General features: G+C 35.4%; 1 protein-coding gene across 1 annotated transcript; it reads left to right on the plus strand.

Moving 5' to 3' along the window:
- Positions 1 to 92: 92 nt before the first annotated feature.
- On the plus strand, positions 93 to 18,426 carry LOC306853327 (pro-epidermal growth factor-like; the record flags this gene model as incomplete). Its single annotated transcript, XM_079390642.1, has 24 exons — positions 93 to 234; positions 1,655 to 1,854; positions 2,063 to 2,244; positions 5,372 to 5,599; positions 6,094 to 6,299; positions 7,014 to 7,127; positions 7,241 to 7,363; positions 9,255 to 9,377; positions 9,471 to 9,596; positions 9,777 to 9,913; positions 11,292 to 11,440; positions 11,521 to 11,625; positions 11,797 to 12,020; positions 12,187 to 12,354; positions 13,211 to 13,354; positions 13,463 to 13,561; positions 13,678 to 13,794; positions 14,025 to 14,150; positions 14,819 to 14,941; positions 15,164 to 15,362; positions 15,642 to 15,806; positions 17,679 to 17,778; positions 17,871 to 17,973; positions 18,335 to 18,426. The coding sequence occupies 24 exons, from the start codon at positions 93 to 95 to the stop codon at positions 18,424 to 18,426; spliced, it is 3,495 nt and encodes a 1,164-aa protein (XP_079246768.1).

The following is an 18,426-nucleotide window of genomic DNA, read 5'->3' on the forward strand; positions in this document are numbered from 1 at the left end:
CTGCAAGTGTAAGATGTGTGGGGGTTACAGCTGCATGGTGTGGTGCTGTGATCGAGAAAATACCTAAGAGGAGAGACCTGTAGAAACTGATTATGTTCTGGAGGACGATAGCAGCTACCTTTCATTTGTGGTTTTGGATGGTGAGTATAGGCCCTGCCAAAGCTTCAGACCGTGTGAAAGGAGCATTATGCTGGGGTGGAAGACCCTGGGCTGCTGGAAACTTCAGCTGTGTGGGTAAGTCCATATTGAAGTTTTGTTTGTGAGATGTTTCAATCAAACACTGGGGATTTCATTTGATTTTTTATGTTATGTTATTTTATTCATTTGTTTTTTGCTAGTATCATTACATTGACCAAAACCTTGAACAGGTTATGTGCTAAGGGATGCTTGTGTATGAAAAGGATAACTTAGTATACAGAAATAATATACTTTAAGTGTGTGTGTGTGTGTGTGTGAGATTTTATGGTACTTTAATGTACTTTCTGTCATTCTTAAGACTTATTGGCAATGGCCACCATCCATTTTTGTTGTACTGAAAAAAAAAAAGCTTCATAAACACCAAAGTAACTTTGTGTTCCACTAAAGAATGAATGAATGAAGCACATGAGCTTTGTCAATAATGACTTGCAATGAATTGGTAACTTGTTACTTTAATATTTATTAAGATGGCCATTATATGTCTATGAAGGAATAAAATCCTATTTGGAAATAAAAAAATTAATGAAGCACTAAATCATCAGTCTTTTTGGACCCATTACTTTAGAGCCGCAGTGAGAAAGGAACTCCCTTCATGAATCATAATATTTATTCTTATCAGCTTAAGTCTAAATATCTTGTTGAATACCTTTTAAATCAGAGTACATCTTAAATATGAAGAAAAACTCCCTTTATTAAATAAAGGCTAAACATTTTGATGGATTCATTATTTATTGCTTGATAGACTTTGTAGAAATTTTCAATCATTTGCGCTAAACTAGAACATCAGAATTCATCCTCATCTAGGTTGCAAATAGTGACTATTGATTGATAAATACTAACTCACCAAATTCGGCATTTTCCGTTATATGTCTCTGCACTTCCTAGCAACAAGGCTGTGTGTTTTTGTAATCTATTCAATCCTCCACCTTGGTGTGTGTTGCTAGGATACAGTTGCTTTATTTCTACAGGCATCTGTGAGATTGATGTGTGAACCTCTCCCCATTAAAGCATGAAAAGACCTGTCGCAAAGCTACAATAATTCACATTCTGAATGACATTATAGGTGCTAATATGGATAGGGAAGAAAGACAAAATAATTAGCAATTTTATGACTGAAGAAAGAATGTAATTGTTAGGCCTCATTTATCAAACAGCTTCAGTGTAGGGTCTCACTAAAAGGTTTCAGGGAGGTTTCATGTTAAAGTCTTTACAGACCACAGTTTCATCTCATCAACTTCAAAGTTGAGTTAAATATTTAATCCTACTTTGATAAGAACTGAATTTGTGCTGACTGCATGTGTGTGTATTTACAAAGATGCCCAATATTATGCAAACAAATAAACTGTTTATGATGTTTATGATGTTTCAAATTAGGATCAGATTAGAAGTGATGTCAATGTTTAATGGATTCAGTTTGTATCATTTTGATTAGATTTCTCTATTTGTTTCTTTGAAGATCCTGAACCTTATCTGTTACTTGGCCTTGGAAACAGCATTCGGAGAATGAACCTTGATGGTGGGGATCAGAGAAGGATCTTTTCTAGAGTGGGAAGGTCCATCTTGTTGGATTTCCATTTAAGTGAGGGGACGATGTTTTGGGCTGACACACAGGCAGGACAAATCAGCAGGGCAGGACTGGATGGAACAAGCAGAGAGGTAATACTGAAGCCCCATTAATCTTGTTGTTTATTTGATTTTTTTTTTTTTGTTGTTATTTTTAATTTGCCTGTAAGTGTCTATATTTATATACAAGTTTAGCTGAAAGTTATTTATATGTCCTATAAATACGTTATTTAATTTTAAATGCCATCAGTGATAGTTTGAAGCCTGTTCCAAGCCTCTCAGTTTTGGGTCATTCTTTCAGAAGCTTCTCTCATCAGTGAAAGGAATCACGGGTCTGGCTGTGGACTGGATTGAAAGCACAGTTCTCTGGAGCAATGCGGGAAAAGGAACGATACAGAGAATTGACACAGATGGGAGAAACAAAAAGATTGTCCTAAGAGACCTGTCTCAGCCAAGAAGTGTTGTTGTTGATCCAAATGAGAGGTAAAGATGAGAAAAACTATACAGTCATTCAAGGAAAGGAAAAATGCACTTTATCAAATCTGGCATAATTTAGGTTGAACTCTTTGAAAAAAGAAAATTAAATGCACAATGACAATGATCAAAGCAATAAAGATTTTTAAACATTTTCAGCAAATAAAATATTTGCACACTACCAGTCAAAAGTTTTTGGACAGTAAGATTTTTAATGTTTTTTTAAGTCTGTTTTGTTCACCGAGGCTGCATTTATTTAATCCAAAATACTGCAAAAACAGTAAAATTTTGAAATATTTTTACTATTTAAAATTACTTTTTTATTGTAATATATTTTAAAATGTAATGTATTCCTGTGATTTCAAAGCTGAAGTTTTAGCATCATTACTGCTGTCACATGATCCTTCAGAAATCATCATAATATTCTGATTTGCTTCTGGCTAAAAAAAAAAATTATACTGGAATCGTTACTGGAGCTTTTGAATGGTATAGTGTATAATGTTACAAACGCTTTTTATTTCAGATAAATGCTGATCTTTGCATCTTTCTATTCATCAGTGAATCCTGAAAAAAATACAGTTTTAAATATTGATAATAATAATAATCATAAATGTTTCTTGAACAGCAAATCAGCATATTAATGATTCATTTTTGAAGGATCATGTGACACTGAAGACTGGAGTACCGATGCATTTAGCTTTGATCACAGTAATAAATTACATTTTAAAATATATTCAAATAGAAAGCGGTTATTTTAAATGGTAAGAATATTTCACAATATTACTACTTTTGCTGTATTTTGGATCAAATAAATGCAGGCTTGGTGAGCAGAAGAAAATTCTTTAAAATATCAAAAAATCTTATACTGTTCAAAAACTGATAGTGTATATATGATTGGAAAATAAAAAATAAGGAATTGATTTGAAGATAAGAAATTGACCTACATAAAAGAGCTAAAACTTCAGTGGCAATAAATAAGAAGTTGTGAGCATATTGAGACATGGCTTGTGGAGCAGTAGGTCAGAGATGTTACCCACAACAACATGTTTTACATTTTTTACTCTGTTCTCTCAGCAGTGTGCTTGTTGACTGTAGGGGAGAACGAGGATGACTAAAGGCTTTGTCATTTGCACAGTTCTTCTCAGGACTGTGTTGCTCAAATCCTAGTTTGCTTGCTAACTATAAATGCTGGAGCATTCAGACGGTCACATTCTTTGAAACATGGCTGGCACATAGGTGCAGATCTAACAGAGTGTCTCAAACAGCACACTGGCCTCACTTTTCTGTTAAAGAACCGGTCTGTGAAGAGATAATCAAGCAACCATTTTGGTTTCAATACAAATATCTATAACATTAGTACATATTCATTGGGGGAGCTGAAAAGAAAATATTTTCACTTGTATCCCAGTGAACATTTACAGTCCCCTCCATAAGTATTGGAACAGTAAAGACAAAATTGCTCTGTTGGCTGTGGAGTTAAGACATTTTCAAATATGATTAAAAGACGAATATGAGACAAAACTACAGAATGTCACATTTTATTATTAGCCGTTTCAACACATACATGTTTTACCAAATAAAAAGGACAGCACTTTTAGAGTCCATCCCACTCATTGATGTGAGCATAAGTATTGGGACAGTTGAACATAAGGCAGATATAAAAGATTAAAAGCTATAATTTAGTTGCAGATCCCTTGAGCACAATCACAGCAGTGAGTCTGTGACCCATAGACATCACCAGACTCTTGGTCTCATCCTTTGAAATGCTTTTCCCAGCCTTTAATGCAGCCAATTCCAATTGTTGCTTGTTTTGGGGAGTTTCTGCCTTTACTCTCCTCTTCAGCTGGTGAAATTCATGTTCAATCGGATTTAAATCTGCAGATTGACTTGGGCAATCTAAGACTTTCCATTTCTTTGCCCTTATAAATTCCTTGACTGAACTGGCAGGGTGTTTTGGGTCATTGTCCTGATGCAATATGAAGCACTTCCTAATGAATCTGGTGGCATTTTCTTGAATATTGGTAGGCAAGATGGTTTTGTACCCTTCCACATTCATTCTGCTGCTGTCATCATACATTAAGTCATCAGTAGAGGGCCTGTTCCAGAGGCAGCCATGCATGTCCATGCCATGACACCACCTCCACCATGCTTTACAGATGAGGCTGTATGCTTGGGATCATTTGCAGTTCCCTTTTTTTCTCCACATTTTTTTGCAATCTTGCCTTTCTATTTTTGGTGTTGGTCAGAGGTTTGCATCTTGCTGTGTAGCATCTGTAATTCTGTGTCAAAGTCTCCTGAGGACAGTAAATTGTCAGAGCATCACCCCAGCTTTCTGGAAGTTGTTGGTGATTGTACAGACACATCTTTTAGGGTTCATTTTCACAGCTTTTATGATTTGTCTGTCATCAACTACTGTTGTTTTCTCAGCCGATCAGGTCGTTGTTGGTTGCTGGTGTCGCTGGTGGTTTCCAAACTCTTGAGTTCTCCATGCCCTTTGTTTTTGCTATAGCTCTAACTGACTTCCTCTTTTCTTTTAGCATCCAAATTGCTTGCTTTTCTCTCAAAGTCAGCTCCCTCATCTGCATCCTGGTTTGTGTGTGTCATCATCAAATGCAAGATTCAGAATGCAGAAGTAATTGATATACCACATTCCCTGCTTTTAATATCTGAAGAATTAATGCAACAGGACACAGCTGATCACTTAGAAAGACCTGTGAGGCAACTGTTCCAATACTTATGCTCACATCAGATGGGATGAAGGGGATGAAACTCTAAAAGTGCTGAACTTCTTAGCTGGTAAAACATCTGCGTTGAATCATCCAATAATAAAATGTGACATTCTGTAGTTTTGTCTCATATTCATCTTTTAATCATATTTGTAAATGTCTTGACTCCACAGCCAACAGAGGAATTTTGTCTTTACTGTTCCAATACTTATGGAGGGCACTATATTGATGCAGAATTAATGATTTAATTTGTATATTAAAATTTAAAAATAAAAAAAATTCTGGCTGATATGCCATGCATTATTTTCATGTCAAAGCCAGTAAATGAAAATGACCTATATTAAAATACTGTACTGCATTAGAGAGGTATAAGAATGATGCATAAGAATGCTATCACAACATTTTTCTAGATATATTTTCTGGCTGTCAGATGGGTTGACTTCCAGCCTTCAGCGTTCAGACATGACGGGTGGGAAGAGGGCAACAGTGCTGAAAGCTGCAGACAGACTGAAGGTTCTGGCTATAGACCACCGGGACAGGAGACTCTTCTGGGTTCAGCAGGGACAAGGAGGGCACACTGCTATGGGGTCCTGCAACTATGATGGCAACATTATTAACGTCTTTAATCATCCCTTGAGGTAAAAATGAGATGCATTCTTTATGTAAGGGATAATGTATCCCTTTCATGTTCATTTATATATTTATTTAGTAAGTGCTGTAGCACTTTAATGTACAGTCATGTCATTATCACCCTTCAGGGATTATTTTGTGATTTCGACCAGTACATTATCTACATTATTTCAGAAATAAATACAAAATAAAAAAAAGGACATGAAATGTTGATTTGAGACTTTTTTTAAAACATAGTTAAATGAAATGAAAGTGACGTGAAAGTGAAATGATCATCTATTTAGGAAATGTCTTCCTCAAGACAAATATATTCATTCAGAATGTGTTGATAAACCAGTCAGATGCATGTAATAAATTATTTAAGTGACTGTTAAATGATGACGATGTAAATTTTATTGTAAAAATAGAAGAGGTAGTTAAGGTAATTAATGTTTCATATGTTAGACTTATAGTAAAAAAAAAAAAAAAAGTAATTAATATGTCCTCCCTGCCCTACTTCTAGATCACAGTCTTTGAAAATGACGATTTTTGTTGATTATGTGTACCTAACGGACTCTAAGTCAAAAAGAATAACACGAGTAAACAAGTACACAGGGGGCCGAGGAGAGAATGTCAATTCCAAAAGGATGCCGCACCCCCCTGCTGATGTCAAAGTGGTACATCCCATCAATCAGCCAGTGGTGGAAATTCCATCTCCATTCACTCCAGGTTGGTAATGAAATAATTACACACAATCTTAATTGCTTTATAAAATGCTGGAGACTTTGCTTTCAAAATATCTAACCAAAACATATTTAAATAGTTATTTATAACAATTATTTAATTGTTCCACTTACTCCACTCATAAACCGAGTCTAACTAGGTGATTGTAAGTAGTGCTGTGGAAAGTTACTTTTAAAAGTAATATATTTCAATATTGTGGTACTCTATAAAAAGTAACTAATTGCATTACTTAGTTACTTTCTATGTATAATGCTACTTTTGCGTTAGTATTTGTCACCTGAGCTGGGCTTTGCTTATTTATTTTTAATAACAAAAATCCCAAAAGTGATATTTTGGGATTTAAAGCCCCTTTCACACCAAAAATGAAATGAATAAGCTTTAGGCTGAAGGTAGTGCCTCTGCACCTTACTCGCAATTTCTCTCAGCATGCAGGCAGGAGAGGTGTCTGTGAATAAATGGGAAAACAAAGTAACTAGCATTAGTTACTTGAAAAAGTAGCTCAGATATGTTCTTGTACATTTAAAAGTAATGGATTACTTTACTAGTTATTATTTGAAAAAAGTAATCTTTTTACTTAATTTGTAATGTGTTACCAACACTGATTGTAAGTTCTTACAATCCTAAACGTCACATAGAGAGAAAATTTATTACATATTGGTGGTTTGTGTTTAGAAGGAGATGTCGTTTGTTCTTGTGCAGGCTGCAATCGACACACAGGAGAGTGTGTGAAAGTGTGTTCCAGTCACAGTGACACTGGTCTGTGCCGATGCAAGGACGGTTTTTCCGTCAGTAAACAAGGCAACTACTGTGAAGGTACAGCCTCCATTTCTCTTGTGAAACACAGTGACATCTAAAATACACAATAGCATTTGTGGAGAAATCCACAACTTTTTTCTTTTGTTCAAAACACTCTTCCACTCTTTCAGATATCAATGAATGTGCCCTGTGGAGTCACGGCTGTTCACTGGGATGTGAGAACATCCCGGGCTCATACTTCTGCACCTGCCCTAAGGGTTACCTGTTACTGCCCGATTTGAAGACCTGCCAAGGTAGGACTGGAAAACGGGGGATGGATTATGAAACACTAGCACTAGTAGCATACATATCAGTGAGCTGAAATTCATGGGTCAGGGAAAGAGAGCTAGAGAGAATTTTAAAAGAAAAAGGACTGGAAAGAGACAGAGAGCATCTCTAGACTTCATTGTTTGTGCTCTAATTGTGCATCGAGGCAGAGCCGGACAGTGTAGTGTGATAAGATAACGAGGTGACATCAGTAATAAGGAACATATTTAGTCAGCAGCTTTGCCTGGCTTAGCAGGTCAAGAGCAAAGCAACAGCGAGATTAACCCTCAGTACAGTTCTCGCACCTGCGGATGCTCATATGCACCTGCAGTCAAGATTGCTGTCATGTTTTCTGACAGACAAGATGCTTAGAGACGGGAAATTACAATTAAAAACATCATTTATGGAATAGATTTTTATTTATTGTGAATAATTAGAATAAAAGTACATTAAACTTTTGAATGCAGAAAAAACTTTAATGCAAAAAAAGAGAGAAAAAGCTTAGTTTGAGAATGAGATGTCACATTATTATCCTCTCTTAACTCAGAGCATCTTATGATTTTAATCATTCTGACCGAGGGACCCCTTCCGCACTTTTTTACCTTTGTGGGTGGGATTATGGTCTTGACATCATAACGGGATTGTAGAGAGTGTCCTGTTAAGATGCTTGTTTCCCACTATATGGCTTCTTCAAAACCTATCGTCGTTACTGGTTTCAGAACCACTCCCGTTCTGGAATAAAAATATCTTTTTTTTTTAGTTATGTGGTTTTAAATCTTTATTTATATTTGTTTTAACTAGTGAAATCACTTATTGTAATGGCAGGCCTTGTTTTATATGTATTAATTGTTAACCTGAATAAAACTAGATCTTCCAGACATTGTTAATTGTTTCAGGACTGGTGTTTTGGAAATATAGGATGACTGGATTTGAGATTATTAGGTGTCAGCATAAGGACTGTCTGATTGGTTCAGAGAGAGATTGAGGCCGTAAGATTTAGACTTGTTTGCGTTGTCTTGCAGGCTGTACAGCCAACCACATGTCATTCCATTTCCCCAAATGACCACGCTTTAATGATTAGTTTGAGGACAATATTCAAAGTACCAATGGAATTAAAATGTCAGGTTACAGGATGTTAACAGGTCATATTTAACCCTCACACTGTTGAGATTGACTTTATTGTTACGTTTGGGGCCTGAGTGTGTAAAATAAGTGTGAATTCTAAATTAATTTCTCATCAAATTATATAAAGACCTAATCAAAACCCAGGAGAATGATATCCAGTATCCATTCTAGTAACACTGTTTTGTTGTTTTTGGGCTTAATGTTTACTAGCGCTACAGGCATTGTTGAAAAATATACAGTAAAAGAAATTTGTGGATGTGAGAATTCACTCGATTTATATTATTCTAACTTTAAATATATTTTTTGTTGAGATCTTCAAATTCCAAAATTTATTCAAGAGGCAAAAAAAACACATTACTTAAAATAATTTTTTGGTAAATGCAAAATGTATTTATAATATATTTAGGAAAATATAAATATATTCTTAAAATATATTAGTATTTTAAAAAGTGGAAAAGAAATGTATAAAAATGTGTGCATATGTATGTGTGTGTATGTGTGTATATATATATATACAGTATATAATGTGTGTAAATAAATTATATTTTAAAGTATATTAAAATAGAAACTCATTATTTTAAATTTCTGTTTTTTCTGTATTTTGGATTAAAAAAATGCAGCTTTAATGAGCAGAAGAGACTATATATATTCAATAAAGTCAAAAAAATGAACTGATGAATTGCATGAATGAATGAATTGATTTTGTTGTAGTGATGGCAGAATTATAACTGGCCTGTTTACATTTGTCTATAGAGACTACACCATGTGTGGAGAATGGCACAGTTTGTGATCATGCATGTGTACACACTGCAGAAGGAGATGTGTGTGTGTGTCCAGAGGGATCTGTACTAAATTCTGATGGCCGTTCGTGCACAGGTGTGCATTTTTGTTAATCAAAGTACATTAAAAGCCAGATTATGTACATTTATGCCTGTGGCTGTTTTCTTCACCATTGTCTCTATGTTTCAGGCTGTTTGTCTGCAGATCGAGGGGGCTGCAGTCAGATGTGTGTGACTTTATATCCAGGCAGGTGGGTGTGTGAGTGCCAGCCTGGATACCAGCTCCAGCCTGATGGAAAACACTGTGCTGCCACAGGCAAGGCCTACAAATTTTCTTTATATTCTACATTCTGCTAGGGTGCCTGTCTGTCTCCCACATCTAGTCTCCTAGAATTATTGGGTTAAGCATGTAGTTAATCAGTGTTTAAGTGCATTTGCTTCCAATGACCTCGTGCGTCTGGAATCTCCTGGAATCTCTTTGCTTTATTTCAAGCAGGACCTTCAATGTACCTGTTGTTTGCCAATATAGTGGATATAAAACAGATTAACGCAGATGGCAAAAAGAGCAAAACACTTCTGCAGGAACCGAGAGGCAGTATCATAGCTCTGGACTATGATCCAGTGCAGAAGCAGGTAAAAGATCACACACATGCCTGAAGATTGCTCAGGCTGAGGAGGCCAACAGATTTATGATATGCTTACAACTGCCCTCTAGTGGACATAAGATGTAAATGCAAGATGATGTAAGGAAACGGGAATGAAGTTCAGGGCTCATGTTGATAATGTTTAAAGATGTATTTACTGCCATCTTGTGGCCACAGAATTTAAATGCAAGATGATAAACTTCTGTTTACTGTATTATTACAGTTTTTTTCAACTGCTTACACATAAAATCTTTACTTGTCACACAATTTCTGAAACTTGACACTCAAACACCAGATCCAAATCTGCAAAACCATACACCAATTCTTGGCCTTTGACTTTCAGTTTTTAATTTCATAAAATGCTTCTTGCAACACACAATTCACTATGTACACAATTCACAGACAAATCTAAAAGGAATTAATATTATGGCAAAAGTGTTTGCTTTTGAGATGTGCTTGTGATTTTTATTTTTTTTATGCAGTGCTTCATTTTGCAAGAGATGTGAGGCATTTTGCATTTTGTGTGTGCAATTCTTGGATTTCTGCATAAAGTTTTGGAAAAAAAGAAGCAACCTTTTGAAAATGTGTAAGCAGTTGAAAAAACTAATGTGCACACACACACACATGTATATATATATATATATATATATATATATATATATATATATATATATATATATATATATATATATATATATATATATGTATTTTTTTATTTTTTACAGTACATACATTCAGGGCCATTTTCCAACAATTAAAATGTATGTCTCCTAAGTGTGAGCTTGGAGGATGAAATGGGCAAAAATAATAAGTCAATAAGTCCACAAAAAAATATCAACTATAACCCACATATTCATGAATAAATAAATATATAAAATAGGTGCACGTGCATGGATATATGCAAATAATTGTATATATATACAGTATGTATGTATATATATACACACACACACACACACACACACATACATAAATGCACCCATCAGCACTGGAGCACTTGAATTTTATTTATGTATGTATTTCTTTAATTTATATATGTTTGTAGTTTTGTATTTGTTTTTGCTTTGCACAACATTAAAGTTAATAATAAATGAGTAAATAAATAAGAAAAAATACTGTACATTTATTTAATTTATTGTAATATATATATATATATATATATATATATATATATATATATATATATATATATTAACCTTAATATATCAGTAGAATTATGGGATTGAGCTCATAATTTCCAACGAGTCTTTACATATCAGAACAAAATTTTATTTATTTAACATTTTTCTCTGATATTTACTTAAGTGTTTCATTTTTCCTTGAAATGTCATATTAAAGTAGTCACTCGGTTTTGTTTGTTTGTTTAGGTGTATTTTGCAGACAAAAGCCTGAAGCGTATTGAGAGGGCTTCACTGGTTGGCGGTTTCAGAGAGATGCTGTTTACCACTGGACTCGACTCACCCGAGGGTCTGGCGGTGGACTGGGTCCATCGCAAGCTGTACTGGACTGATAGAGGGTAAGATACAGAAAAATACAAACACACTTCCCCAGATGTATACCTATATCCTTAACTGTCTTTACCATTCTGTGTTTCAGATTATCCTCTATTTCCCGCAGTGGTTTAAATGGCGTTGACAGAGAAATCTTTATAGATGAAGACATCCAGGAACCCAGAGGCATTGCCCTACATCCTCAGGCACAGTAAGACCTTTGAAACTGCATGTTCATTTTCTTCTCTGCAGTTTGTCTTCATTGACATCCTGTAAACTGAAAATTGTACGGTGGCCACAGCCATTTTATTATGAATACCTTTTTAGTGAGGGAGAGTTCCATGATTTAACATGCAGTAACTTCTCGTCTGTGTGTCTGGAGGAAGGTGTATTGGACAGACATGGGTAGCTGTCCTGCAGTGGAGCGCTCAGGTCTGAACAGAGATGTGCGTGAAGCTGTGGTCAGCACCGGTCTGGTGTCTCCTAGTGGTCTAGCTGTGGATCATGGCTCCCAGCGTCTGTACTGGTGTGACCTGAGCAGAGGTGTGATTGAGTCGGCCAACCTAGACGGTTCTGATCGTCATATGCTAAGCGAGAACCAAGTAGGTGAGGCTCCTCTGCCAAACACACACACCTCCACTACACAAACAAATACTGTTTATACTGTATATGCATGGAACATAAACTACACTTTGTACAGCAAATAATATTCATGCTGGTTTATGAAAAAAAAACTGTATGTAATATGTTTTCTGTTTTTGCTTTGGCTCAGGTCGGCCGTTTGATGTTGCAGTGTTTGAGAATGTGCTCTGGGTCAGTGACTGGGAGGGTCACATGCTGTACAGACTGAACATGACAACTGGACCAAACCCTGAGCATCTCCGTGACATCTCTATGCATCCAGCTGCTCTAGTTGTTGTTCATCCTCTTGTCAAACCAGGTATGGATGCTCTGCCTTATTAATAGACTATCTGCTTTGGGTTTTTATCGTTATTTTTTAATAATGTGTAAAAGAGCATAAAGAATTTTGTAACTTTAGTAGAACAATTTTGAAAGCCTTTTATGATTAGCAAGCCTGCATTTATTTTATAAATATGATTTTTTTTTAAATGCAGTATTGTGAAATATTATTACAATTTACTGTTTTCTATTTTAATATATTTTAAAATGTAATTTTTTCAGCATCATTACTCCAGTTTTCAGTGTCACGTGATCCTTCAGAAATCAGCCTAATATGCTAATTTGCTCAAGACACATTTATTAGTATTATCAATGTTGAAAACAGTTGTGCTACTTTATTTTTGTGGAAACTCTGATACGCTTTTTTCAGGATTTTTTGATGAATAGAAATATCAAAATAATAGCATTTATTTGAAATCTTTTGTAACATAAATGTCTTTACCGTCACTTTTTTAAAATCAATTTAATACATTAGTTAATGCAAATGCATCAATTTAATGCAATTTCTTGAAAAAAAATCTTACTGACCATAAACTTTTGAACAGTAGTGTATTTCTATGAAAGGGTACGCCAACAAATTACAAAAATGAGGATGCATCTGGAATATTTTTTAACTCTTCTATCATGAAAAATGGTCAATTTGACAGTGACAACAATGGCAACATCCATTCAAACCAAAGTAGTGATACCATTTCAAATTCACCCTATTTTCTGTGAAAAATAAAATATATGATTCCCATCTTTAAAAGAGTTTAATATTTAATTCCATATAGTAGGACAAACTGCATAACAGGAATGATCCGACTGCAAAGCGATGCATGTTTTCTGTTCCCTAGGAGCAAATGTTTGTCTTCATGAAAATGGGGGATGTGCCCAAGTGTGTGAGAGCAGACTGGGATTGGCTCATTGCTCATGCCACTCAAAGCACGTTCTTTCAGCTGATGGAAAAGACTGCCTGCCAATTAATTCATCATTCACTGGTCAGTATAATGAGGAAAAAATATAAAGTCACATTAAACCATTAAAGCAATCTGAAAATCAACTCTCTGCATAATCATGTTAAAAAATAGCTTTATTTCTCTACACAGAATCATATGATGGTGAATCAAGTGATCGTTTGGGAAATAAAACACTGAATGATGAGAGCACACCACTGGCCATGCTTTACACAGAGAGGATGGTTTCAGGTAGAAAAATATCAGCAACAATCGCATTCATCATTTTTTGTGAACACAGAATGCTGTAATTGAAGCCAGAATCAAGTGTTCCAGAGCTAACTAGAGACTGATGTGATCTCATTTAGACCAGAATGACTGCTACTCTCTCAGATGTGATGTGAACGCTCAGTGTACGCAGAAAGAAGGCCGAGCCGTGTGTCAGTGTGGGACAGGTTTTACTGGAGATGGGGAGCTGTGTGTGGGTAAGTCTGTGTGTGTTTGCGCTACACGTCAGATGATTTTGATTTAGTATAGACTGAAGCAGCTGGTTTGTGATGTATGTGTGAAACTGAATTTGAGTGTAAGGATATTGATGTGTGTGTGGGTGCGGTATGCGCCTGTTATTGGGTGCATTGATCGGTCTTTATGTATGGTTTGTTTACATGAGCACATACAGTATTGACAATATGTGTGTGTGTGTGTGTTTGTACAGACGTTGATGAATGCAAAGCAGGCCTGGCAGATTGTAGTGTATCTGAGGCTGAGTGTGTGAACACAGCAGGTGGATATTTCTGCCAATGCAAAACTGGATTCAGTGGAGATGGTCACCACTGTATGGGTATGACAAAATATTTACACATTTATATATAATCGTTTCAAAAACATTCAGTACATCACTATGGCGACATGTAATGTTTCATTCTGCTTTTGATTTGTCTGCAACTATTTAGTTTGACACTGCAAAACTACTCAAAGTAATTGGCAAAATGTTAATAACTTAATATTAACTTGTTTACTGACCTGCTAATATGCATAAGCAGTGTTCACATTAGTATGAATGCCAGTTATAGGAATATAAATGTATGTGATATGAACTACTGTTCAACTGTTTAGGGTCAGTAAGATTTTTTTTAAACAAAAAATTTACTTTTTATTCAGCAATCAAAAGTACAGACAGTACAGACATTTATAATGTTACAAAATAATTTTATTTCAAATATTTTTCTTTTACTTATTCATCCAAGAATCCTGAAAAAATGTCAACATTGATAATAAGAAAGAATTCAGCTTTGAACTGGAATAAATACATAATTTTACATATTAATATTATTTCTATTAAAATAGAAAGCAGTTATTGAAATTGTAACAGTATTTTCACAATATTTTTAACTAATCAAATAAATGCTGACTTGGTGAGCATAAGAGACGTCTTTCAGAAATGTACATCATAAACATTTCCCCAATATTTTCAATGCCTATTTCCTGTGTGTGTGTTTATTTTTACAGATATAGATGAGTGTCGATTAGATATGCATGGCTGCGATGTAAACGCTGAGTGTTTGAATGCAGTAGGAAAATATCAGTGCAGATGTCGACCTGGGTTCACAGGCACAGGATTTAGCTGTCATGGTAAGATTCATCTTTTTGTTGTTATAACTGAAACAGTGTCTTCTCAAAATCATGTATTGTACAGTTGTCTATGTGCATATTATGTGTAATGTGCCATAATTGTTTGAGACCATGAGCAGTTGGGACCTGCTAATCTGAGTTTTTGCTAAATGGTAATGCACTTATATTCAGCAGAAATGCATGATGCAACATAACATTTTCATGTTCTGTTTCTTGTTGCAGATGAGTTTAAGAGCGCATCCTCTTGGCCGAGTACAGGAAGTCCACTTGATGTCACATCACCATTGCAACACAATAATGCTGTGCAGAGCTGCCCCTCTACACACGACTCATACTGTCTATATAACGGAGTGTGCTTCTATTTCCCTGAGATGGAGTCTTATGCCTGCAAGCAAGTGTTTGCTTGTATAGCTCTTATCATGTGGAAGCTTCAACCTGATTTTTTTCATTCTCATAATCCCTGTTTTTGCATATACCACAGTTTCCTTTGAGCTTCAAACATAAGCTGATTTTTCCAACGAGGCTTTAGTTAATGAGCAGTAGATGGCAGTCTTGTACTAAAAATCATATGGCTCTTACTGAACGTTTGCCCTTGACAAAAAGGACACGTTAAGCATATTCAGTAGACCATTTTATTCTAATATTATATAATAATGAATATTGCTTTTACTGATGCTCTGTGTGTGTGTTTGTGCTGCAGCTGTGTGTTAGGTTACATGGGGGAGCGCTGTCAGTTCAGTGATCTTGAATGGTGGGAGTTGCAGCAGGCTGAAGAGGAGAAGAGGAGGAATATGGCTATAGCAATGTGTATTGTGCTCCTCGTCACTCTTCTCTCCATTGCTGCCTGCATCACCTACTGCTGCGGGTGAGAGTGATAGGCAAAGCTGGCAGGGGTCAGAGATGCACGTTAATAACACACATACTTATTACTGTTGCTCTGATGGCGTGGAGGCAATGGATTTTCAAAGAATAACCAATGAATGATCAAAATTATTATAGATTTTTGAAAATTAATAATATCTACACTACATGATCAACAGTATGTGGACACGTCAAAAATTGTATTATTATTATTTTTTTTTTTTAGATATGCACGTTAATAACACTTACTTATGTTACTCTAGAGGCATGGAGGCAATAGATTTTCAAAGATTAATGAATCTAAATTATTATAGGTTTTTGTAAATTCATAATATCTACTCTACTTGACCAATAGTATGTGGACACCTCAAATTTTATTAATTTTTTAGAAATGCGTGTTAATAACACTTACTTATTTCTGTTACTCTGGAGTCATGGAGGCAATGTATTTTCAAAAATTAAATATAGATAGATAGATAGAGTTCAGTAAATTCTTCATCCTGTCATATCAATTCCAAATGACCTTCCTGAACGTATTTAAGTTAAGACTTGAAAAAGGGCCATCATTTTGCCCAACCCTGCCATAGAGTACCATGGTCAAAAAAAAAAAATCAAACTGAAAAAGTTACGAAACCAGAGCTTCTGCCACAATTTGTCTTAATACCTCCGATTTGTAGTGGATTCTAGAAACAAGGTAGAAATAGAGACTGTGACAAAAAATGGCTCCAAAACAGCCTCTTTCCATTTCATCGAAAGCCTCTAATGGTTTGATTGCTGCCGGTCTGGGTTCATTTCCCTGCTTTACCGGGGGTGAACAGCGTGTAAAAGTGGCATTAAATTGTTTATTAGGAGAGGAGGCTGCAGATTTAAAGATGTTTTCATTCCCTTGAGCATGTCTCAGAAGACACACACACACATCAAAACAGCTGGGTGATATTTTCCTCACCCTGGTTAAGTGTCTAATTCTGTATGCCTGTGTTTAGTGACACTGACCTGTATGTGTGGGGTTTTGTTATGCTCCTAAAGCAGCACACATATGTCTGGTTCCTCTGGCCCCTGCACCTCAATGCAGCAGCCGCACGCTTTCAATTACATGCTCGGTTTAGCTTGTACTACAGCAATTACATACAAAATAGGTCATTCCTACACCCCAAAATGGACCCAGTGATCTATAACCTTATTTTAAAAGCTACACGGGTGGCAATTTTTCTGTCTAAAATTGCATTTTTCACTTGGTTACTCATGTTTCCATTTTATTTTTCTTCATTTTTCTATCTATATCAACTTAACACACACTTTCAATCTCACACTCATACACACAAACACGATACTGGTTTGGTTTATCCCAAAGCCTATTATTGCCCCAGGTGTAGGGCTGAGACACACATATCCAATACACATGTTCGTAATAATGCTACTTATCATACCTTCACGTCTCACTGCAGGTCTCCATATTTCATTCTTACTCAACAGGATCCAGAGATTGGTTTTGCCCTTGGTGTCAGTTAGCAGGGTGCCAATCCATGAACGGAAAAAATAAAAATGCCTCAGATTACTATTTACATAGATATGAGGGTTATGTGACTGTAATTCATTTCATAGGAGCCAGTTCAAAGAATTTGACATTTAGCCTTTCAGAAACAAACAAACAAAAGATATGTATTCAAAGGTCATTGAATCTACAGATTTCATAACTAAAGCAGACAATTTTCACAAGCTCAGTCTCCATAAAACAATAAATTAAATGAAAAGATACATCATATGCCAAACTTACAAATTGCTCAATAGGTTTATTTTCATTCACTGATTGCAGCAGGTATATTATGAACAGTCCAAGTGATAAATATGATTTTTTTTTTTTTTTGGTCATTATCAGGTCTAAAAGACATTTTGGAACGTGTCCCTCAGAGGATGATGTGGGTGACATAAGCATGAGTGAGGACAGTATAACGGAGACAACAACAGCCGCTCCACAGGTAAAGTGTTTATTCTTAATGTGAGTTTTTTTAATTTTCTGTAAGCATTTTTTATTATTATTATTGTTTATTTACACATTGTGTGTATGCAGGTCTATGTGATTTTGGATGCTTCTCCCTGCGGTGATGAAAAGGTCCTTCATGTTGTAGGGTGTCCCAGAACAGCAGTATGCCCCTCGTGCTCTTTAAACACCAGTAATCTAATTTTCTATTTTCTCCCAGATAGATTATTAATTATTTTCAACTTAATGCATGTTAACTATGACTATTACATTTTTTCCTATAAAATTATCAAAGATTATAGAAAACTACTTATTTCTTTATTTTATCATGTCAGGACAGTTGCTGATTTTTTTTTTTTTTTTACTTAATGCCCCCAAAAATGATCAAACTAAATTATTCTTAATTCTGATTGTGTATTAAAGTAAACGTATATATGAATTGCATTTTTTATGTAATTTTGAAAAAATGTATAGATCCAGACAAAAACAAATCTCATGTCATTAGGGCCACCAGCTTTCTGTGTTCTTATATATTGTGGTTTTTTTAAAACTAGGGGACAGTTTTGCTTTAGAAGAGGCTGGAAAGCTACAGAGAGACAACTGTGGTCAGGATGTTGCCAGCTGCTGTGTATCCTGCGATATATGA

Source organism: Barbus barbus (genome assembly GCF_936440315.1).
Source record: "Barbus barbus genome assembly, chromosome: 33".
Classification (NCBI taxonomy): Eukaryota; Metazoa; Chordata; class Actinopteri; order Cypriniformes; family Cyprinidae; genus Barbus; species Barbus barbus.